At 42.4% G+C, this 21,405-nt stretch overlaps 1 protein-coding gene across 1 annotated transcript; it reads left to right on the top strand.

Annotated features, from left to right (window-relative positions):
• Positions 1 to 1,674: 1,674 nt before the first annotated feature.
• Positions 1,675 to 21,076, top strand: LOC133005440 (poly(rC)-binding protein 4-like). Its single transcript, XM_061075117.1, has 12 exons — positions 1,675 to 1,749; positions 1,941 to 1,964; positions 3,284 to 3,316; positions 5,158 to 5,274; positions 8,931 to 9,062; positions 10,689 to 10,817; positions 11,957 to 12,031; positions 15,421 to 15,462; positions 15,570 to 15,645; positions 16,182 to 16,231; positions 19,513 to 19,682; positions 20,740 to 21,076. The coding sequence occupies exons 1-12, from the start codon at positions 1,675 to 1,677 to the stop codon at positions 21,074 to 21,076; spliced, it is 1,260 nt and encodes a 419-aa protein (XP_060931100.1).
• The last annotated feature ends 329 nt before the right edge of the window (positions 21,077 to 21,405 follow it).

Here is a 21,405-nt window from a genome sequence, read left to right as displayed (position 1 = left end):
AATGCGAGTGGTTAACATGATTTATGGCAGTAAGGAATTCCACAGTTTTCACCCAAATAGCTGAGAACCAGCATTAAAAATAATTTAATGACGCATTTAAATGAGAACTGGCATAACTATATGATTCTTAGTTTAGTGGTTAGTGGGAATTGTACACATTGCTCAATTAGCTAAGCAGTGGTGGGAGATGTACTCAGATGTATAGAATACGTTGTTGCTATGAGGTCTGCATATCGTAACTGAGATACAAATACAACTTTGTAAGTACCAAGTGTAAAAGTACTCAGAATGGCCTCTCAGAATAAAATATATTGACTTATAGTTATTGATCTATCAGTGTGTACATCACTCAAATAGATTTTTTATCAATAATCTGATGTTTGCAAAGTATCTGAAGGTATCAAATACATGTAAACTGTACACGACTTGAATACATTTACTGACTTATTTCCTACCTCCAAATCAGCTTCTTTTAACTGTCACAGATTGATCTTTCTACTTCCTCAATGACAAATGTAAGGAAATATAAACCAGGGTGGAAAGTGAGTCCATGAACTAATGGTTCACATTATACTTAGACGGTGAGCAGCTGGCTGACGCACACGTTCATCATACTGTATGTCACACAAGTGACATGCACGTAGCTGCCACCATGTTGTTATTCTGGGATCATTACAGATGCTCCTCATTTGCTGTCGCTCTATAAATTCTGATCTGTCGCCTCAGAACAATTTTTTTTTCTCCAGCTGACCGAGCTGGAGCAGATAACAACGGGTCCCCGGAGAAACTCCAACACTTTCCAATGATACTAAAACTATTTCAGATTGAATTTGATTAACTTTGCATGGATCTCATGCCGCGCTCGTCTGAAAGGAAAATTCCTTTTCGCTTGTCTTTTTTTTTCGAGTCCAATTTCAAGAATCGCTCCTCTCGCTGTGAGAGAAACTGCTCGTCGGTTAATGAAGACACAGACAGTGTGTTAGTCATCAATGGCCGCCCGCAGTCTGTCAGGACCCCGGAGCTCTGATGAGCTGCAACACTGCTGACACTGCTGGTGCTTATGGTCAATATCCTGCACACACAATGCTCCTCATTATGACTTTGTTATGAATCGCCTTGAATATTACATCGACTCTAACTAATGAAGAAGTTCCTCCCGGAGAAGTTTGGCTCATCACCGCCTGAAATGTCTTTTGATTTTTTTTATCTGTCCTCTCTTCGGCTGAATGTCTTTCATCTCCGGGAAATTATCATTCAGTCAACAGCGCAGTTAACTACAGAACAAGTGTGTGGTTTCCGAGAACTAAACTAGAACACTGCCATAAGTTCTAATAGTGGTACATGGTGTTCAGTGAATAATGATGCTGCTTGATAAGGGAGTCCCGTGTGACTCTATGAGATACATCGTGATTGTAAGCCGAGCATGAATGCACATGTTTATGACTTTCTTCAGAGAACAGTCGTGTTTTATGATCCTGAGTAAATTCCTTTGAAATACTTGACAGTTTATACCAACCTAAGTTTTTCTCCGTCTCTCTCTCTCTCTCTCTCTCTCTCAGAGCAGCACTGAAGAACCTTGAAGAGCCAGAGAACGAGCGCTGGCCTTCGTGTGACAGTGTGACCAGCGAGTGAGCCTTGTTCATGCGTCTTCCTGCATGCCACTCCCACATCGCTATGAACTGTGAGCAGGACTTCGCAGACGGGGGCTTGGGAGTGACCCTCACACTACGACTGCTCATGCATGGAAAGGTACACGCCATCTGCTCGCATTGTTTATGAATGACTGCCCAATGTAGCTCTCTGGGCCTTTTTTATGCACATTTGTTACAGCTTCATGATCAAAAGGCATGATGAATTATGAAAGGTTATTATCAAGATTATATGCTTTTTTTTAAATATTTTCATTTGAAAATAAATACTTTAATCTTTTTGTCTTTTAGGAGGTTGGCAGCATCATAGGAAAGGTGAGAGGTCCTATTTTCCTTCTATTACACAAAATACTGCATATATTTGACATATTATAGATTTTATATATGTATTAATCATAAAGACAGATGAAAAATCCGTATTGAGATCAGGTAGGTGTATTAAAATGCTACACCTGTGTCAGATATGCAAATCTACACTTAATATCCATCGAGCAAAGCCACAAATCTTATTTATGTGAATTCATAATAAGCTGTTGTAAAATAATTTCCCCCTCTGTCTTGAAATCAACACAGAGCACAAAGCCCTCTTGTTCTGAGCATCCCCATCCTAAATCTAATTGCCCTAAAACCAACCCTCTTAAGACCTCCCCACAACCCCCACCACCCATAATGCAACACAGTAATCCATCAAACAAAAACATTAGTGCATTGACTGCAAGCCTCCTGTTGAAACCGAGCTCCAAAGACATATTACCGTCGGCCCCTTGTGGGCACTTTCGGCGTCTGTTAGGAAGGGCCCTGCTGCACTGTGTTCCCTGGAAAACAACACATACAACACACATCAATAAAAGAAAAGAATAGATGAAAACAAAATGCGTAAAGAGCGCTGAAAAGAAAGACATCACAATGGATGCTTCGACGTGTGAGGGAAATCAAAATATCTCGGAGGAGATTGAGAATAAAGAGAAAGAGGGAGGAGGAGAGAGATGAGTTTGGCTCACGCCGAGCCGCTCGACAGAGAGAGGCACTTGATCTGCAGCACTTCCACTAATAACTTGCCACTCCACCCTCCAAGCATTTTTTTCTTCCTATCGCAAACCTCTCATCTCCTTCCCATCAATAGAGGGCCGACACCAGACCACAAATAATAGCTTTTCCTGCAGCGTAACATAAATAACGGTGTAGCCCAGGGTGTTGGATGATACTGGTTTTGATGCTCCTGTAAGAAAGTGAGTCTCAGTGGGTGCACGAAGGGGGAAAAATAAGGGTGCGGCGGCTTGGGTGGACATTAGCCAAAAGAGAAAATGGGGGAGAGGAAAAGAAGAAAGCCCAATCAGAGCTGTGACAGAAGTCTGACAAAATGCTCTTTCGTCTCACACACTGAATCTACAGCCATTACAGGGCAGGTGTACCTATCTTTTTTCAACAGCAGTGCAGAGGCCACCGCTGCCATGTATCGCAAATTGAAACTCTAGTGCAAACTCTCTGTGATGAATTCTAATCAGAAGCGGGTTCGTATTAGCAGGTTTCACTCGGAACATCAAGGACACTGATGCGATTGTAATTTTCAAACGGAGCGCATTTGATTCTGATTAAAGCTGTCCTTAATGCTGTCCTTCATCTTTCTTTTTCAGAAAGGAGAGACTGTGAAACGAATACGAGAAGAGGTACGTCAATTTGTGCATTTACCGTATGAAGCCTGTTCTCACTGATCCCAGAGTCAGTGTGTTGAGATGTGTGCGTGTGTCAGCAGCCGTTCAGCTGAAATAAGCCCATTTTGCCCCCTATTTCTGATACTAACCCTCAAACCGAGCCCAACGTCTCTTTTATTTTCTACAAGCAGGGCAATCTGAAGAGAAACCCATCATTTAATTTCAAGGGCTCATTTTGAAACTGGTCAGGATTTGTTTCAGATGCGTGTATTAATAATAAAGCTGTGGGAGGAAGCTGATAATAAAACCTGGAGTTTTGAGTCTGAAAAGCATACAGGACGTGTACATTGTCCAAATTGCCTTTTGGGCAATAACAGCACCTTTTCAATTTAAATCCTCTCTCTCCATCAGTCACGACACTTCCCCTCGCTGCTCTCTCTCCAAATCCCTTTCTCTTTCTTTGCTTGCTTCAAACAACTTCCCCTTTTCTCCGTTCTCCCCTCTTTATAAATCTCAAGGGTGCAGCAAAACTAATGCCGCTTGGTTAACTCTTTGTAAAAAAAAAAAAGTAATTCGGATGACACTGTGGCGGCACATTTGATTCTTTCGCTGGCTGCTAAGGTTTAATGTTGTACTTTATGAGGCAGAAGGATAAACAGGGGAATTGTGAGGTCATGGGACAATGCAGCCCCACAGAGCTGCTGGATAAACCACTCACCCATGATAGTCATCCATCCATTCATCCAGTCAGCCTGCCAGTTTTGGCCTTTGTTACTTCCCAACTGCATGAGCCTTATCCTGTCAGTCCGTCCCCAGGGCTTACAGCTACAGTGGGAGCATGACGCACTGGAAAGACTGGAGAAAAGGGCCTGGAGGTCAGAGTGCTGTCCTGTTTCTGCTCACGTGAATTTAACTCAAACACAAGGGCACAAAATGGAGGGAGCGGAGCGCAATATAGGAGCTCTGTCGTCTGAGGGCAATCCCCCCGAGGAGAAACTTTATTAGATTTACAGAGATACAGAAATGTGCTGTTTGGCTGTCAGCCTTGCCTCCTTAACGTCATGTCACTTGACTTTCCTACCTGTGGGTGTTGCCCTGCAGCCACTGTGCCTCTGGAAACCCAAACCACACGAAGGACAAAGGGATAATTTGACATTTTGGGAAATGTGCTTATTTGGTTTCTTGCTGAGAGTCAGATGAGAAGAGGATTCACATTCTTTATGCTGAATACGAAGCTGCAGTTAGGTTAGCTTATACCTTAAAATAAAGACTGGCACGAAGAATGGCATTCTTATCTCAATGCTTAACAATTCCCTTGAATTAAATTTAGCTGCAAGAAAGTCACACACTTATAGGCACTAGTCCTGTAAATATGCCAGTTTATTTTCATCAAGAAACATGAATTATTCAATGGGGAAAACACCCTATTTTGCAACGTCAAAGATGGTGATAACACATTTCTGGATGTGCCCATTGGGCTGGATCTGCTCCACAATTCAAAGTGTTATTTTCTTGGGTCACCCCTCCACCCCCCCACTCCTCCAAAAAATGTCATGGAACTTGGAAGATCAAAACGTAAAAAAATACCAAATATCCACTAACATGGGCCACCAGGAAATTACACACAGGAAATTAGATATCCAGAACAAAACTCCCTGGACAACCATCAATGATTTCCTATAGCTTCTATCCAGATACAACATGTTCTTTAGTGAGCTTCGGAGCTGCTGGTAAATGTGGTAACAGATGATGTCAGGCCATTAGGTGAGGTTAGGATGTTGTGTCTGTGACGATGTTAAAAAGTGTTTATCCCACAATGTTCCTTGAAAGTGACGTGTTGACCTCTGTCCCCACAGAGCAGTGCTCGGGTCAACATCTCAGAGGGATCCTGTCCTGAGAGGATCATCACCATCACCGGCTCCACAGACAGCGTCTTCAGAGCTTTCACCATGATCACATTTAAACTGGAGGAGGTAAGTGTCTCATACTCATTTCCGTCGCAAGCTCATGTCGTCATCTCCACTCAAACAAGCCACCATGACAGTGCTCCAATCCAAACAAGGTCATTCTGAGTCTGACCAAGTTTATTATATGTAGAAAAATGATCTATCAGGATACAATGAGACACAATAAGTTGTTTGTGGGAGAGTGCACGAAGCAAAAAAGCATTTCCCGAGCTTCAACATCTCAACATTAGCACTAATGCACTCTACTGCTATCGATTATGCTCTGAAGTGAAGTGATGGAAGGAAAACATTTGGAGTTTTGGAAGTGGACGGGCTTGTCCGGCTCGTTGAGTTGTTTGGCATTTCACATTCAGTAAATGCCTTTATGCTTTTATTGTGCTGCACGTGCTCAATCCACTCGGCGCATACGACATGAATTTCCATCCGCTAATGAGAAGGATTCGTACATGTTTTCATGGTATTTTAATGAGTTATAGACGACAGGATCCACATGCTATTAATCCCCATGGTGACTGTCCATCACTGTGCTAATTAATACGGTGGAGAGAGGAGCGCCCTCCATCTGATTTAGCATCACAGCAGACCCTGAAAACAGGTGCTCCCTGCTCAGGTCGACAGCCCTCGGTAAACACACTCCACACTCTGGCTGGGAGCGCGGTGCGGTGTTAATAAAAGATGTTTTCACACTCACCTCTTTTCAACCCTGAAACTTCCATGCGTTTCCATGGCGACGGGGTTCGGCCGACCCACGGCCTCCACCGTAGTTGAATTATTGTATGTCTGACACCTTTAATTAAAAACAAACGGGAGTAATCTGCTTTTCGGCCACTGAGTGTTAGACGCAGAATTTGTTTGTGTCTCCATAGTTTATGATTACACGGCAACACAGGCTCAGTTGTGTTGTCTTTGTTTCTCATATATATATAAAGGATAGAGATCTATTAATCTGTTAACACAAGACACGCACGACAGTATTATGTGTGTGTTTTTTTTCCCAGGTGTCGAGGCACAGCATGCATAAAAGCCCCTTAATCTCTCCATATCTGCATCCTTATCCCACCAGAAACACAATATGCTTCGGGGATTTAAGATCACCAACTCGTTTCGCAAGTGGTGCTCGTGTAACCCGCTGTGTTATTTCTGCCAATTTGCTGGGAGTCTATTTTCCCTGCGAGTGAACAGGAGAATAGGGGGGATGTTCGCAGTTGTTAAGATGTGGTTTATATTTTTAGATCAAATCGAGAAAGTCTTCTGATTGTACAGACAAGCTGCGTGCTCCTCTTCTAATGAGACGAGACGTCAGAGAGCCTGATCCGCCTTACTAAATATAGACATGGAGCACAGAGGAACAGGAGCCACGTCAGAATGTGCTTTCAAATTTAACATTATCGGAAAAATGATACGGCTCCCTTCATAAGTAAAATCCACTGAGGCTCTACACACAGCCACACTGTCACCTCTTAAGTCAAATTCTGCTAATTTTACTGCAGACTGGCCCCAAACGCAAACCTGAAAAACAAAAACATCATTCCGTGACACATTTATTGAGTGTTGAACTCTGACGGGAAGAGAGACAGGGTGATGTATTTACATTTCAAAGGTTCACAGAGACACTGTTCATTAATTAGAAGCTCAATCTCCACCCACAGCAGCAGGAAGACGTCTGCTACCTGCTTAGGAAAAAAACTGTTCAACACTCTAGAAATCAGACGGTTCCTTGTCAAAATACCTAATTAACACATTCTATATAAAATAGACATGTTCTGCACCTATTCTTTTTACAGGATGTTAGTAAAATCTGACATAAATATGTCGATTTGATCTTTATAAATCTTGTCATAGATATTTAAAGTTCTATGCCTTTCAATTAAAGTATAATTAGAGAGTTAATCTATCACAATATGCCTCTTGAAAGGGTTTGTCCAGTATGACAGCTTTAAGGAATAGTTTTAATAAAGATGCTTATTTACAATGAGAAGAAAAATTAGGAAGAATATGCAGGGGTAACCATTAGAATGTGTTTTTTCAAATTTTTTGTTATTTTGTATTAAGCAGGATTGTCTAGAAACTACTGTATGTAAACTACTGGATTCTTTAAAATTGTGAGATTGGTTTGTTTTTCAACATTTTCGTTCCCTTGGAAATTAATTATGGATCTTGATAGCAAAACAATCAGGCATGTTTTGGAGTGAATGTGTGAAGTTTGGTGCATATCCAATCCACATCTGGATCAAGTGAATTTAAATGTGGTTTCATAAGGGGGCTGTTGGGCCTTGGTAGAAGTATGTGCTCTGCTGAGAGCTGTTCTAGTTTCTAAATGCTATGCATGTGGGGTTAGATTGGTTCGAGATTATTACATTTTCTTTTTGTTTAAATTATGTAAAGTTGCATAGGTTTTCTTAAATTGCAGTGTATTCATCCTTCAGTGCCACCATATAATTAGCTTTCTTGCTGATTTAAATGAGAAGATCGATACTGCACTCGTATCTGTTCATTAAATATAAGTTACAGCTTAAAGGTTATAAAAACAGCAAAGTTCTGTTTTTACTATGGATGAAATAAATGAAGAATAATCTTGACATATCTTCAGATTGAATGGACGTGATCCGTGTAAAATTTAAATTCTACAAATAAGAAAAGATGAGATGAGATATAAAAAGATAAATGTCTTCATTCGGGTTCATTTCAGAATACCTTTAGAGGGAAATCTCAAGGCAAGCAGCAGGAATTAGACATTGTGCCCGGGCTCACCTTTATGTTGCAGAGTGAAAAGCTCAGAGCAAGGTTTGCTCACCGCCCGTATTGCCCGTAATGTTCTCCCTTTCATGCAGAATTCAGCATTTTCATAAAGAATATTTTAAAGGACTTTTTCAGATCCCACACTGAATATACATCACTGACCGGCCTCCCGTGGTCGTCTGTGGACTCTCAATACACCGACTCAAACAGCATTTCTCTGCTCCGTGCCCAAAAGCCCACCTGCTATTTCTATGAATCAAGAAATCAAAAACTGCCATCCATCCATCTATCCATCCATCCATCCATCCATCTATCCATCTATCCATCTATCCATCTATCCATCTATCCATCTATCCATCTATCCATCTATCCATCTATCCATCTATCCATCTATCCATCTATCCATCTATCCATCAATCCATCTATCTATCTATCTATCTATCCGTCCGTCCGTCCGTCCGTCCGTCTATCTATCTATCTATCTATCTATCTATCTATCTATCTATCTATCTATCTATCTATCTATCTATCTATCTATCTATCTATCTATCTATCTATCTATCTATCTATCTATCTATCTATCTATCTATCTATCTATCTATCTATCTATCTATCTATCTATCTATCTATCTATCTATCTATCTATCTATCTATCTATCTATCTATCTATCTATCTATCTATCTATCTATCTATCTATCTATCTATCTATCTATCTTTCTATCTATTTATCTATTTATCTATCCATCTATCCATCTATCCATCTATCCATCTATCCATCCATCCATCTCTGTGGTGCATCCCCCCATTTCCACTTTGACCCCTGCTATTTGATCCTCTCCTCTGGGGCTCCCTCTCCTTCTGTCGCTCCTCTTTTTCATTCCTGCCGACTCTCACCAATCTTCTCTTGTACCCCCCTCCTCAGGACCTCACTGCACTGGTGGCCAACGGCACCATCAGCTCCAAGCCACCAGTCACCCTGCGGCTGGTGATCCCTGCCAGCCAGTGTGGCTCTCTCATCGGGAAGGGAGGGGCCAAGATAAAGGAAATCAGGGAGGTGAGCATCCAGAACACAGATCGACAACATCCTCATTTCCCAGATTGGTCGAACAGTGAAATATGAGGAGAGCAAATCTGCAGGATAAAGCTGCAGAGTGGAGAAATATTTCACTTTATACAGTCTTGCTGTTTTTTCTTTGCCCTGCTGCATAATTGCACCAATATATTCTCGGTGCACATTAGATGCTCTTATTGAGAACCAATGCAAATACAGTTCAATTGTATTGTTTTTGAGGCTGGAAATGTTGGGATCAAGTTAGTTATCACAAGAGCACGTATGTGAAAAATGTGTAGAACTGAATTTGCATAAAATAGAAAAATACAGTTGCACTCGCGTTATTAGTAATTTAGTTTATTAAATAAAAAAATGTTCAATGCAAGCTACATTTTACAACAATTACAAGTCTACATCCATGTCAGCAGCTCTGTGAGGCTGCGATGCTTTGAGCTAAATGCTAAAATCATCATGCTCTCACTGACAATGTTATTCTGACTTCCTGCTATTTCCTTTACTAAAATATTCACCACCTTTGTCGGCATCGCCTATTCCACTACCTCCCAGATCTGTTAACCAATCACTGTCTTCATTTCACACTCCCACTAAATAATCCAGAGGTGAAAGATTTTTATTGTTGACACAAAACCAGTGGATAGTTTTCTCCCTTCACTAAGATCTAACAAGATGTATCATAAGAGACACAAAGAAACATGACAACACGATTGGACTCAGCTGAGGTTGATGGGAATTTCATTAGTTTTGCAGGTATTTATTTATAAATGAGAATTAATTCTGGAAAACACACATTTTGTTTATCACAGAGCACGCAACATTTCAAAAAAAACTAAAAAAACAATAGGAAATAATGATTTGAGGCAGATGCCATGTGTCTGCACTGAGGTCGGTGTTTGACTAAAATTGGATTTAGGCCATTAAGGCAGGAAATTAGTGAGAAAATGCAGCCAAGATAAATCACTTCAGTAGCAGTGGCAGCTTTGAAAGGGAAAAACAACTCCTGACTACATCTAGGCTCAGTTGAAACATTAGGATTAAAGTCATCAGATCTGTTGCCAGAGACGTATGACGCAGTTACTTTAGCTCCGTGCCGCTCTACAAATAGAGTCTCTCGTTTTAGCCTTTACCTTCTGCAGCATGATTTTATGAGCTCAGAAGGATTTTCTCATGATGTTCGCGGTCCCAGATTAGTATCAGTTGCAGATTTTCTTTTGTGTGTTTTGTTTCCACGGACACATGTTTCCTTGCAGAGGCACATTTGTGATATGTGCAGTTCAGCATTGGCCTCCAGAAATCCTCTGTTAGCGGCATCAGCACATGCAGATGAATTCACCCACCTCGCCTGCAGACCTGCTAAATTAGGGATGTGTCAGCTAAAAATGAACAGAATCACATTTTCTTTTCGCGGGTGACTTTTCACTTATCTGGAACCTGACAGGACTTGACGTTTAACACGTACCACGGGGCAGACCGTGTCCTTCAGAATAGAAAAATAAAGAAGCCATCAGGGAGGCTTGGGAATAATAAAGGCAGAATAATCACTACTTGTCTTATCTCTAGAATCAAACTAATCTCTCTTCTTTTTTTTTAACCCCACCCTATCCCTTGCAGAGCACCGGGGCTCAGATACAGGTGGCAGGGGATTTACTGCCCAACTCCACTGAGCGAGGGGTGACGATATCTGGGAATCAGGACTCAGTAATCCAGTGTGTCAAACTCATCTGCACAGTAATCCTGGAGGTAGGAAGCATGCAATTCCTTTCTTTACTTCAAATACTCACACCTATAGCTGACATCCTGTCGGAGCGCTGCTGCTTCAGCTACATTAAAGGTAATGTTATCATTTTAACCAACATGCACTTATTTTCTATTCCACTGCTGCAGCCTCTAATGCATTTTTTTAGCAGCCTTATGTTACGTGACCAACCGTGATGTTGCATAGAAGTCAACGAGATCCTGCAGCATTATCCTCCACTAGAACAAAGGAAGCAGTTTCTTTATTGTTTTGACCTTCTGTTATGCAATCTGCCGTCGGGGAAAAATATGATGAAGTCAGAGGTGCGGTCGGCCAATCGGAGCTCGGTATTTTTGGAGAAACCCAAACCAACCTGCAGCCGAATCTGTCCACCTTAAGACAACAGCTCTCCTGAGAAAAGCGAGGAGGAGATGAGATAAAAAAAAAACAGCCCCAAGGACAGTTTCTGCCTTTGTGTTCATGGAGGTGCACAAGTCCTTTTTGTTTTAGCGTTGCAGCTGGACCTGACTGACTAATTGCCAGCTTGATCCAGTTTTCCAAGGCTTTCTTCAAAGGCTTGCGAGTTTCATTAGGATTCTGCACCAGAGGCTTCTTGCTTTTGGCTCGGAGATTTAAATTATGCAAAGTTATACAAAGAATTTACTGTGTCTGTTCCAGCAGAAAGATGCTCTACATTTTAAACCCCAAAACGCTATTACCAAAGCTAGAGTTAGTCGATAAGATACCCACGGTCGTGTACAGCACACAATCTCCTTTGTTCTTATTGGTGTTTAAAGAATTGTATCTTAAAATGTGTCCTTGTCTCGGATGCTCGATCTACCTAGAGGGCAAACCACTGCCGATCCTTAAAGTCTGATACAAACTGAAGCTCAGAGCTATCATCTTCAAAGACATCTCACCACACTGCTTCAGTTATTCAATGAATGATTACTTTAATTACAAAAATAAAAAACAAGGAAAGGAAAAATGTCAGTGGCATTAGCAGTTTACTTCAACAAAACAAATTTAATGTAGCAAAGGCTCAATCTTTTAAAAATGAAAAAGATGTGTTTTCATCTTTATGAAATTAACAATGAAGATTAATTACAATCTCTAAACCCTTATTCTGTTTTTGATTCTTTAGTCTCCACCGAAGGGAGCCACCATCCCCTATCGACCGAGCCCCTCACCAGCCGCCCTCCTCATCGCAGGGAACCAGGTAAACAAATGAGATTTTACCGCAGTACCTGGATAGCCTGACTAATAAATGTTTTACACCTAATTAGTGGGTGTACACAGGTTTTTCCAATGTGGGTAAATCTGATAAAACATGCAATTGATTCCTTTCCCATTGCCAGTGGAGGAATTCACTTTTCTGCTTGCTGCTGTCCCTCAGTGGGACATGAAATTAGATTTGATCAGATGTTGTGTTTTCATCCCTGTCCAAAATCCAAAATCCAGATGTTAGTGGGTTTTTGACCAGTGGAAAAAGGGCTTTTCAAACTGTAGGGTGAGGCCCCCTTGTAGCATCATAAAGGCTTAACAGGGGGTTGGGAGTTCAGGGGGGGGCAGAATGGGACAAATTTGACCTGCTGGTATTCAGATTCATGCCTCATGCGCCATGACTGCCTGTTGAAAATTTTATGGTAACTCATCCTATTTTTGTAGATATATTTTAGTCCGCACCGAAGTGGTGCATCGACTGGCAGCTAAAACATTTGAGAACCACTGGATTAGTGTTTGGAGGTGACACCTTCACCTTCACAACTTACTTAAAGGTCCAAACGGTTATTTGAGAGGGATCTGAGGAGGATCTATCAATAATCAAATCTCTCCTCAGAGTCATGGCGAACCACTGGGAGGAAACAAGACTCGTGTAGGTGCTCCTCAGTGGGGGATCGGGTGGTTTGTGTGTGTGTGTGTGTGTGTCTGTGTGTGTGTGGGAGAGAGAGAGGCTGAGGTTGAGTGCTATAGTTCCCTCTGTTTGAGAGTGGACAGATATCTAGCCTCCTATGGAGGAGGTCACAAGATTAGCAAGTGAGACTGGAGACCTGCCGTCTCCTCCACCCAGATACTCTGCATAGCTGTCAGCAGTCCTGACAGTGTTTGTGCTGCCTCAGACTCTGGTCCATGTCTGGAATGGCCTTCTTTTTTTTGTTGTTGATATTCCTCATAATAGGCTATCAAATTAAACCTTGGGCGAGTTTCTGGTCACCGGGAGATGGCTTTAACGAAAGCGGCACGGGGATAAGGCATGTTTGTGCAATTTGTCAGAGGGGAAAATTAAGTGGAATGAGAAAGAGCCTGCAGATGAGTCATAGCTCATAAGCTTGTTAGGTGTGTTAAAGTGTCAGAAACTGCAGCTCGGCCCAAATTTGATCTGTAGTGACACCCTGAAAAAGACGACATTGGAAGTTTTTTATCCGATAAATAAACATATTTCATTCTCTCCTGTGTTGCTTTGTGTTTGTAGGTGTTTGAGGCATCAGAATATGCCCCCCACCCTATGTACTCAGTCGCCCAAGGGGGCCTGGACCTCCAGCAGGTAACTGAAAATAATTATTCATGTTAACTCTCTGTTCTTCTCTGTCTTCACGCTTCTAGCACCGGCCCCTTAAAACGTCCTGAGTTTTCAGGGCTGTGAGGGTTTGAGTGGCGAGTGAGAGCAGGCGGTCGTGTGTCGTGTCCAAATATACACGGTCCATCATCTGGCATGAGGCATTAGCAACAACAGCTGAGCGTAAGCTGCGGCTATTGTTCTAGCCTGTCATAAGAGCTATAACCTCACCCGAAACACGACGCCATCACAGCGCCACCGCCGCCGCAGCTCTGCCGTCTCTTTTTTAGTCCTGTCTCGCTCTGCACCAGAAACATTTGGGCTTCAGGAGAATTCCTACCATGACAGCAATAGCCGACGCTGTCATGATATCAGAATGGACACAGCAGCGTCTGATAAATCCGGCTGAGATTACAAAGGGAATGTAATTGTGGGTAACGATATGTAAAATAGTTCCAAAGCTTGAGATCGTAAAATGTACAACATAGTAAAAGAGCTGGATGGATTATTGCTGCTAATTGTTGTTGTTTGTGTGTTTCCCTTTTGCAAAAACTGCTCTAATGCAGTGATACAAGAGCTGAGCCCCCCCACACACACACACACACACACACACACACACTTTACGACCCTACAGGATGCTGGTAATAGTAGGCAGACTGTTGGCGTCAGGCAGACCCGAGTTAAGCTAAGTGCTGTCTGCTCAAACCAATGAGTGTAACGACGGAGGGCTGCACAGACTCCACCCACACTCATTACTGTGGATAGATATTAGGATTCCACATAATTAAATCATAAACCATGTTTTTTTGTGGAGAATAAACAGATTTTAGGCAGCTTTTTACATTATGAGCAGGCAGAAGGCAGGATGTCACAAATAATCTTTTACAGCACTCAACAAGAATACATACTATTAGAAAATCTGTTTAGCTTAATTACCTTAATAAGGAAATGCTCATTTGGCCAAAAAAATGTCCTCTGGTTTTGAGATACAGTTTTTTAGTTTTTAGACGTCGTTGGCACCTTGATACGACAACAGATAGGAATGAAATTTTATTTAGGTTTCTCACAACAATAAAAAATGACCTTTTATCACAGGAGACTCTTTAATAGCTCCAAAAACACACTTAACTTTTTTTCATCACGCCTAATACTTATAATTTCAATTTGAATGAACTGATGACAGGTTTTCATTAGTGCTGCTATAGAAAATGATGCTGCACTTCTGTTTTAAATATATTTTCAGGGATTTAAAGCTGTTGATATGGAGAATAATCAAACACTTGGATTTAAAAAAAAATATTATATATATATATAATATTATTTTATTATATTATTGTTCAGGCATAGGCAAATTATTTGGTGTTATAACAATGATTAAATTCTCATTTATGTATTTTCTCAACTTCATCAAAAGGAGCAGCAGTTTATTGTCAAAGGGGAAATCACCACTTCAGCCCTATTAAACATATTTAGATTTTAACCAGGTCAGAAGGGAAAATATTTAAATATGCTATAAATAGTTTGACAAGCACAGCAGTGGAGTCTGGGTATAAGCCCCTCTTAAACATATGGGTTTAAATAAAATCAAACAGTTGTGTGAATCTCACAAAACCGTGTCGGTTCCTCAGGATGTTCCACCAACAATTTTCACAGGAGCTGATCAAACGGTCCCACTGTCACATTGAGGTCTGTGTGGGATTCAAAATAACAGGGACCGAGACGTTGAATCATTTATTTTTCATCGATGCTGTGACAAAATTGGAGTATTTGGGCGAAAGGCAGAAACCTGAGACATGAATTTCCCAACTGCGGCCAATTAAAACCATAACTAAGACATCTGCGTCGACACAGACGCCTGTGCACATGAGAGAAATATGGTTATTCTTGTCTGTATGCGTTTGGGGCTGAACTATAAAAACTGATTTAACTTATTCTGGAAAAGAAAAGCAGGTATCGACAGTGAAGCACTTCCATTAAGAGGCTGCCGATTTATTGCCTACGTGTAATGTTTTATTGCTGTAATTTGCCTAATGCAGGACGCTCTCTTCCAGGCCTACACTTTGCAAAACCAATACGGCATTCCACACTCAGAGGTACGACCACGTGTAGATATGTTATAATTCAATATTAAATTAATGCTTTATATTTTATACAATGACCTGAGACAAAAGTTTTTTTCTTTTTGTTTGTTTTTTTACAGCTGGCCAAGCTACATCAGCTGTCAATGCAGCAAGGCCTGAGTCCTATGGCCCAGCCGGCTCAGAATATCATACCCGGTATGTACGGGAGTAGTATCAGTAAGTATTTGCTCTAACTTGTAAAGTTCATGGTTATATTTTAAAATGCTTTATGTAAAATTATCAAACTCGAACACCATCTTTGCGTTGCTGCTCTATCTGTACTTATCTGTACCTTGTCAAAGATGTGCTACCTGCCTTCAGATGTGAGAAATAGCGCTCGCTGTCATGAGCGGCACTGATTATGGGATGGTGTCACTGAGGCAGGAGTAGAAGAGGCTTTATAGCCTTCTCATATCTCCCGGTCCTAGAGCGAAGCTATTACATGAAATGATACGTTCCACAGAGTCGCAGAACTGGGAGAAAAGAAAAGAGTGAGAGCTGTGTTAAACATCAGTCCATTAAAATGGAAATTACTGTAACAGCTTCACTGTATCTGGCAGTTCTCCACTGAAAGTTTTTTCTTTCTCCCAGTATGACAGCGGCAGATTGTGTGGCCTCACTAAGTAAAGGAGAGGAAGAAATATCTGACTTGTCCTTTTCATTCGGTTGTTGCTTGTGTTTTCTCTTCTCAGGGATGGACACGAACTCTCACACGTCTCAGGAGCTGCTTATTCCCAATGATGTAAGAAAAAAGAAACTCATAACTTGAGAGTTTTCTGTCTTTATGATGTTGGTTTGGTCCCAAGTGAGCAGCGAGAAAAACAACTGGAACGTGTCAGCGCTCATCTCGCACGTACATCGCATCTCTGCAGCATGTGACTTCGGATGCAGATGCTGCAAAAGTCATCTGCTCTGACTTCAAAAGAGACGAGAGAGACATGTTGGCAACCCGCTCATTACCCTGATTATTCTAACCTCCCACTAACCCAAGGTTAAAGGGATTTTGAGCTGATATGGATCCTTTTGCATTATTGTCTGGGCTGCAGTTGCAGTGCCTCAGAGTGAGTCCCACGAGTGCTCAGTAAATCCTCTCATGTTCCCTGACCTACTTAGACGCTGTCTGCTGTCAAAACAGCCAATAAGAAAACAGACAAAGATCCTTTCCCTCTTCACTTAGGCTTCTCCGGGGTTTGACGAAACGTCGTCTCAATCCGAGGGCAGAATGCGTAGATTCACTTCTTCACAATAAAGTTAGAACGCATTTCCCTTCATATGATCTCTGGGATATTAACACATGGTGTGCGTCTGTTTATAAATCGCAGTAATTCCCCTCTTTTTCGAATTTCATTTAGAAATATAATAACGAAAGCTCACTTATGAAGCCAAATTCACAATGAAGCTATTTGTAATTTATGATTTCATTTTGCCGCAGCTTTGCTATCTGGTGTAATAACCGAACCACAATCCTTCAAAAGAGCGACATGCTGGAGATTCAGACGATTCAAAGATACAACTGTGTTTGTCTGTATTAATGTGAACAAAGGGACATAACATAACTAACAAAGCGTTCCTCAAGCTCATTAAATCCTTTAACTTTTCAAAATGTAACTGTTTAAAAATGCTCAGTAATTTCTCCAAACAGCCGGGCATTGTAGTCTTCAGCAGACATTACTCAAACAAGAGCTGATTGTGCATTTGTCTGGGACTATTTTCAACTGCGGAGGGATACGCACTCAAAGTATTTATTGCAGCAAGATAGGATTCATGGGAGTGACTCTACAGCGGCCATGTTGGGTGAAAAAGGAGCATCATTCTGTTTTTGGAAAATATTAGAGGCTTGTGTCACAGAGGAATGAACGACAACATATCAGGGCCGAGCTTCATACTCAATACTTGTTAGTAGGATCAGTTCACTGTTGTCATGGGATTTGTGAACAATAAGAAAAAATAGAACGATGTAGGACAAACACAGTGTGACTCTCTTAAAGTTATATCTGCGAAGACAATGCATTAATGTCTCTTTGTTTTACAATATAAACAAGACAAAGGCACAAGCGTTGATTACTCAAGGCTTCACTCAGCTCTACAGGATATATCCGCCACAACCGCTCAACATTTCTCAAATGCCCGAAGGCTTTTTTTTCTCCTCCAAGTAAAGCCCCACATGGCGAGTGGCACAATGCATCAGAGGAATGAGGGAGTCCAGTGCTGTACGTGACAGGGACAGCTGTAAGCTCCAGCCATTGTTCCAGAAGAGATGACTTGTAGCCATGACTGAGCCTCCTCAGCCCTCCATCCCCCCTCAGGCTGGCCACACTCAACCACTGTACAATCCCGCTCTGTGCTCACACTAACACACACACACACACACAAACACACACACACAGATGCATTGAGAAACTGCTTACACCCAGTCAGCAGGATGCACTCTAATACTGCGCAAGGAAGATTTAGCCAGAAGAAAAATGGCTGCGCCCTCACCAACCCATCCTTCTTCCTGTGTCCTTTCAAATGACTGCCTCAGCAGGAACTCAACAATATGTAGGCCACTTATAGTTGTCGACCAGCCGCACTGTGCAGTGTTACCGTTATTCGAATGCTTAGGAAGGAATAATCACTTGGGGCGAGCACACGCCTGGTGTCTCCTGTGTCATTTATTGAGCTCTCGTAGCATTTTAAAAGTGTTGTTTCAGGTTGTTTGTGTTTGTTTTTAGGTGGTTCATACAGGAATGCTTTTGAATGAGGTCATGCTCGCCAAAGTGGGCGAGGGGTTGACAGCTGGTATCTATTGACAGCTGGTGTAAAAGGCCAGAGGCCAGTGGGGAGTCTCGGTCCCAGTGGGGTAGAGACGTTATCAGTGATTCGAGGGGCTGTCCTGGCCATTGTCTCCTGAGATGGGAGTTGCTCTTTGGGCTTCAAGCTGTCTCCCACCCAACACACACACACACACACACACACACACACATACCACACACATACTGAGACGCACCTCTACCCCACCCCCAGAATAAACTGCGGAGCCAATAATAGCCAGGCGGACCAACCAGGTCGCGGTGTGACAAATCAGACATTGTAGAACAGGCTGCTTACTTCTGAGGAAAGGAATGTGAAATGCAGGGACAAGTGCAGCAAGAACACAGTGTGTGTTACTGTGTGTGTTAGTGTGTGTGTGTGTTCGCATGCGCCTTGTGTATTTCTACCTCCATGTCAGCTGCTGTTAAGCTGCCAATACACACAAACTACAAGTACTTAATCACTGTCTGTCCTGTTCACTATATATCTGGCAGTGTAACCATGTCGCTGAGCCCTGACACCCTTCACTTCAGCTAATACGCAGCCTCCAGCTATCGGCCCTGTTAAATATCTATTGTCACTAATATAGCTGAGGGTCCGGGTTGGTTAATAGAAGCACAGAAAAAGTGATAATGTATGTGGGTACGCAATAAAAACTTGTGTCTCTGTCTAATCTCCTCTCGGTATAGTGAGAAGGCCGCAGCCAATGGGACTGTACGTTATATATTTGAGTTATTTTCCCATTATGTTTTCCATTAGCGCAGAGATGCATCTGGCTGGCATGTGTTTGGGAAGTGATTTGTTTGGGAAGTCATCACCACACCAAGGAATCAATAACCTTTTAGCCACTCAGATTAATGACAGGAAAATGTGCCGTCTCTCGTCTCTTTTACCGGTGCACACGCAGTAGCAATTAAGGGAGACTCTGGGGGGGGAAAGTGCTTTTGACATGCATGATGGATGACCAATCCACTGCAGACAAACACTCTAACTGCAATATTTGAAGTGGTCTGCATGAAGTCAGCTCAACTACACACCCTTTTTTTTCGTGGTGTTTTTTTTTAGGCCCTTATCAGAATCTCTTCCATCAGCATAACAGATCCAGCTCTGAGAAAAATCTCAATTCCGTCCAATGATTTATTGAAACCTCCGCTCATGAAGTGTTTCCTCTGCTCCTTCAATGTTTCAGTCAAACTGACCGATTTCCCCTCACCTCTGTTCTCTCTGCAGCTGATCGGCTCCATCATCGGCCGTCAGGGCACTAAGATCAACGAGATCCGGCAGGTGTCAGGAGCGCAGATCAAGATCGGCAGCCAGCTGGACGGGACAAGTGACCGCCATGTCACCATCACAGGAACACCGGTCAACATCAACCTGGCCCAGTACCTCATTACCTCCTGGTGAGTCCCTGCAGCACGTACAGCCGACTAATGAGTCAACACAGGGAGAAGTGGTTTCTCAGGGGTCAAAGGTCGTGCTATGATATGATAAGCAGTAATGAGACTTAGTTCTTGAGCAGCCGTTAATTGGCCTTTTGGGAATAAGTGAACTTGTGGTTGTATTGTACGACGTAGTAACAGTTTGGAGTTCAGTATTTGCAGTGTGGCTCTGAATATGAATTTTCTTTTTCCTCATTTTTTTTTTGAGTCTTTCTAAAATATTAAGAATATTGTGCAACACAAGACGAAACCTTGCAGTAACTCTATTTACGACCTTGAGTTAAGATCTGGTAACTGTTCTCCAGTCCGACAACACTGTCAGGCAATGGTGCTTTTTTAATTCCACAAACTCCTCTCCTTGTCAAATCCTGTTGCCTATATTACCCACAATGCAACCTGTCCACCGACCGTGTAGGGTTACGTTCGTAACTCACTTTAAATCCAAATCCACACCGTTTGTTTGACTTTCTGATTATTAGTTTTCAAACCCAAACAACACTGACTTAAAGTTGTGTCAGATTTCACCCACAAGTCTGCACCAGCAGAGGATTTAGAAGTTTTTCCACATGTGCCATAGAACTCTCAACAAGAACATTAATCAACTTTACAGTAAACGTAAATCGACCTCACTCAGTCGACCGCGAACCTCCGCCCAGGCCCAACAGTCCCTATAAACTCAACACATATTATCTGCTGATTACCTTATAGCCGTATTTGTTGCCATACAGAGGAGGAATCACTATCATGAAGATCCATTAATTATTTTGGGAGAAATCTGTGAAAATGTCATAAAAACACCTCATGTCACAGTAAAATCTCTGGATTAATGTCCATCCCTCCACAAAATCCATTCAGTGGTTTTTGTGTGTTTCAGTCAAAAAAAGTAGTTCCCCTTTTATAATTTTCCACAACCTCCCCTCAGTGTTGCAGCAACAGTATAATCCACTAATCTTCATTTTCTTCCCCGTCTCTGTCTCCTCCTCCTCCCTCCCCCCTCCTCCTATCTCTGCCCTCATAGTTTAGAGACAGCCAAATCCACAGCCCAGGCAGCGAACATGGCAACTCCGGTCGACCTCAACATGGCCTTCACCCAGCCAGCCTCCCCAGCTGCCTCCCCCACACCCACCATGGCCACGATGGGCGGCCTGACCCCGGCTCACATGCTGGGCAACCCGTACGGAGGCATGCCCCTCTCCGGCCTGCTGGGGGTGAAGTCCATCCCCTATCTGACTCTGTCCAGCCCTGCCCCCAACCCTGCAGCACCCTCCCACACCTCTCTGGCCGCCTACACCGCCAAAATCTCCTCAGCCAACTGCGTCAAAAAGCCAGAGAGACAGAAGTTCGCTCCCTACTGATGAAGCCTCTGCGTCTCTGGAGTCCGCAGAGCAGGCGAAGGACGGCCGAGCAGTGTTCTTCCACAAAAAACGCCTGATGTAGCCATATCCGCCCGGCAGAGATGCTCTTGACTTTTATTCTGTGATGCACCAACAGAGAAGAGACCAATGGAGATGTGGACAGAGCTATTAAAACAGTTATTTACGGTTATAGATAATTTGTGAGTTTCCCATGAATTGATGGACTGCTTTCGTCGTCACCTCATCCCTGATATTGATCACACACACACACACAAAAAAATAAATAAATAAAGGGCAGGAACTTCACCTGAGAGACACATGTTTAAATG

This window comes from Limanda limanda, chromosome 7 (genome assembly GCF_963576545.1).
Source record: "Limanda limanda chromosome 7, fLimLim1.1, whole genome shotgun sequence".
Lineage (NCBI taxonomy): Eukaryota > Metazoa > Chordata > Actinopteri > Pleuronectiformes > Pleuronectidae > Limanda > Limanda limanda.
Note: the sequence above shows the minus strand (reverse complement) of the source record. Positions and strands in the feature narration are given on the sequence as shown.

What these genes read in the sequence shown, in the direction of transcription:
- LOC133005440 (XM_061075117.1), top strand. Translation starts at nt 1,675, where the DNA reads ATGAACTGTGAGCAGGACTTCGCAGACGGGGGCTTGGGAGTGACCCTC. An exon ending in TGAAACGAATACGAGAAGAG is followed by an intron (nt 3,317 to 5,157) that starts GTACGTCAATTT and finishes CTGTCCCCACAG; the next exon opens with AGCAGTGCTCGGGTCAACAT. An exon ending in AGCTGCTTATTCCCAATGAT is followed by an intron (nt 16,232 to 19,512) that starts GTAAGAAAAAAG and finishes TTCTCTCTGCAG; the next exon opens with CTGATCGGCTCCATCATCGG.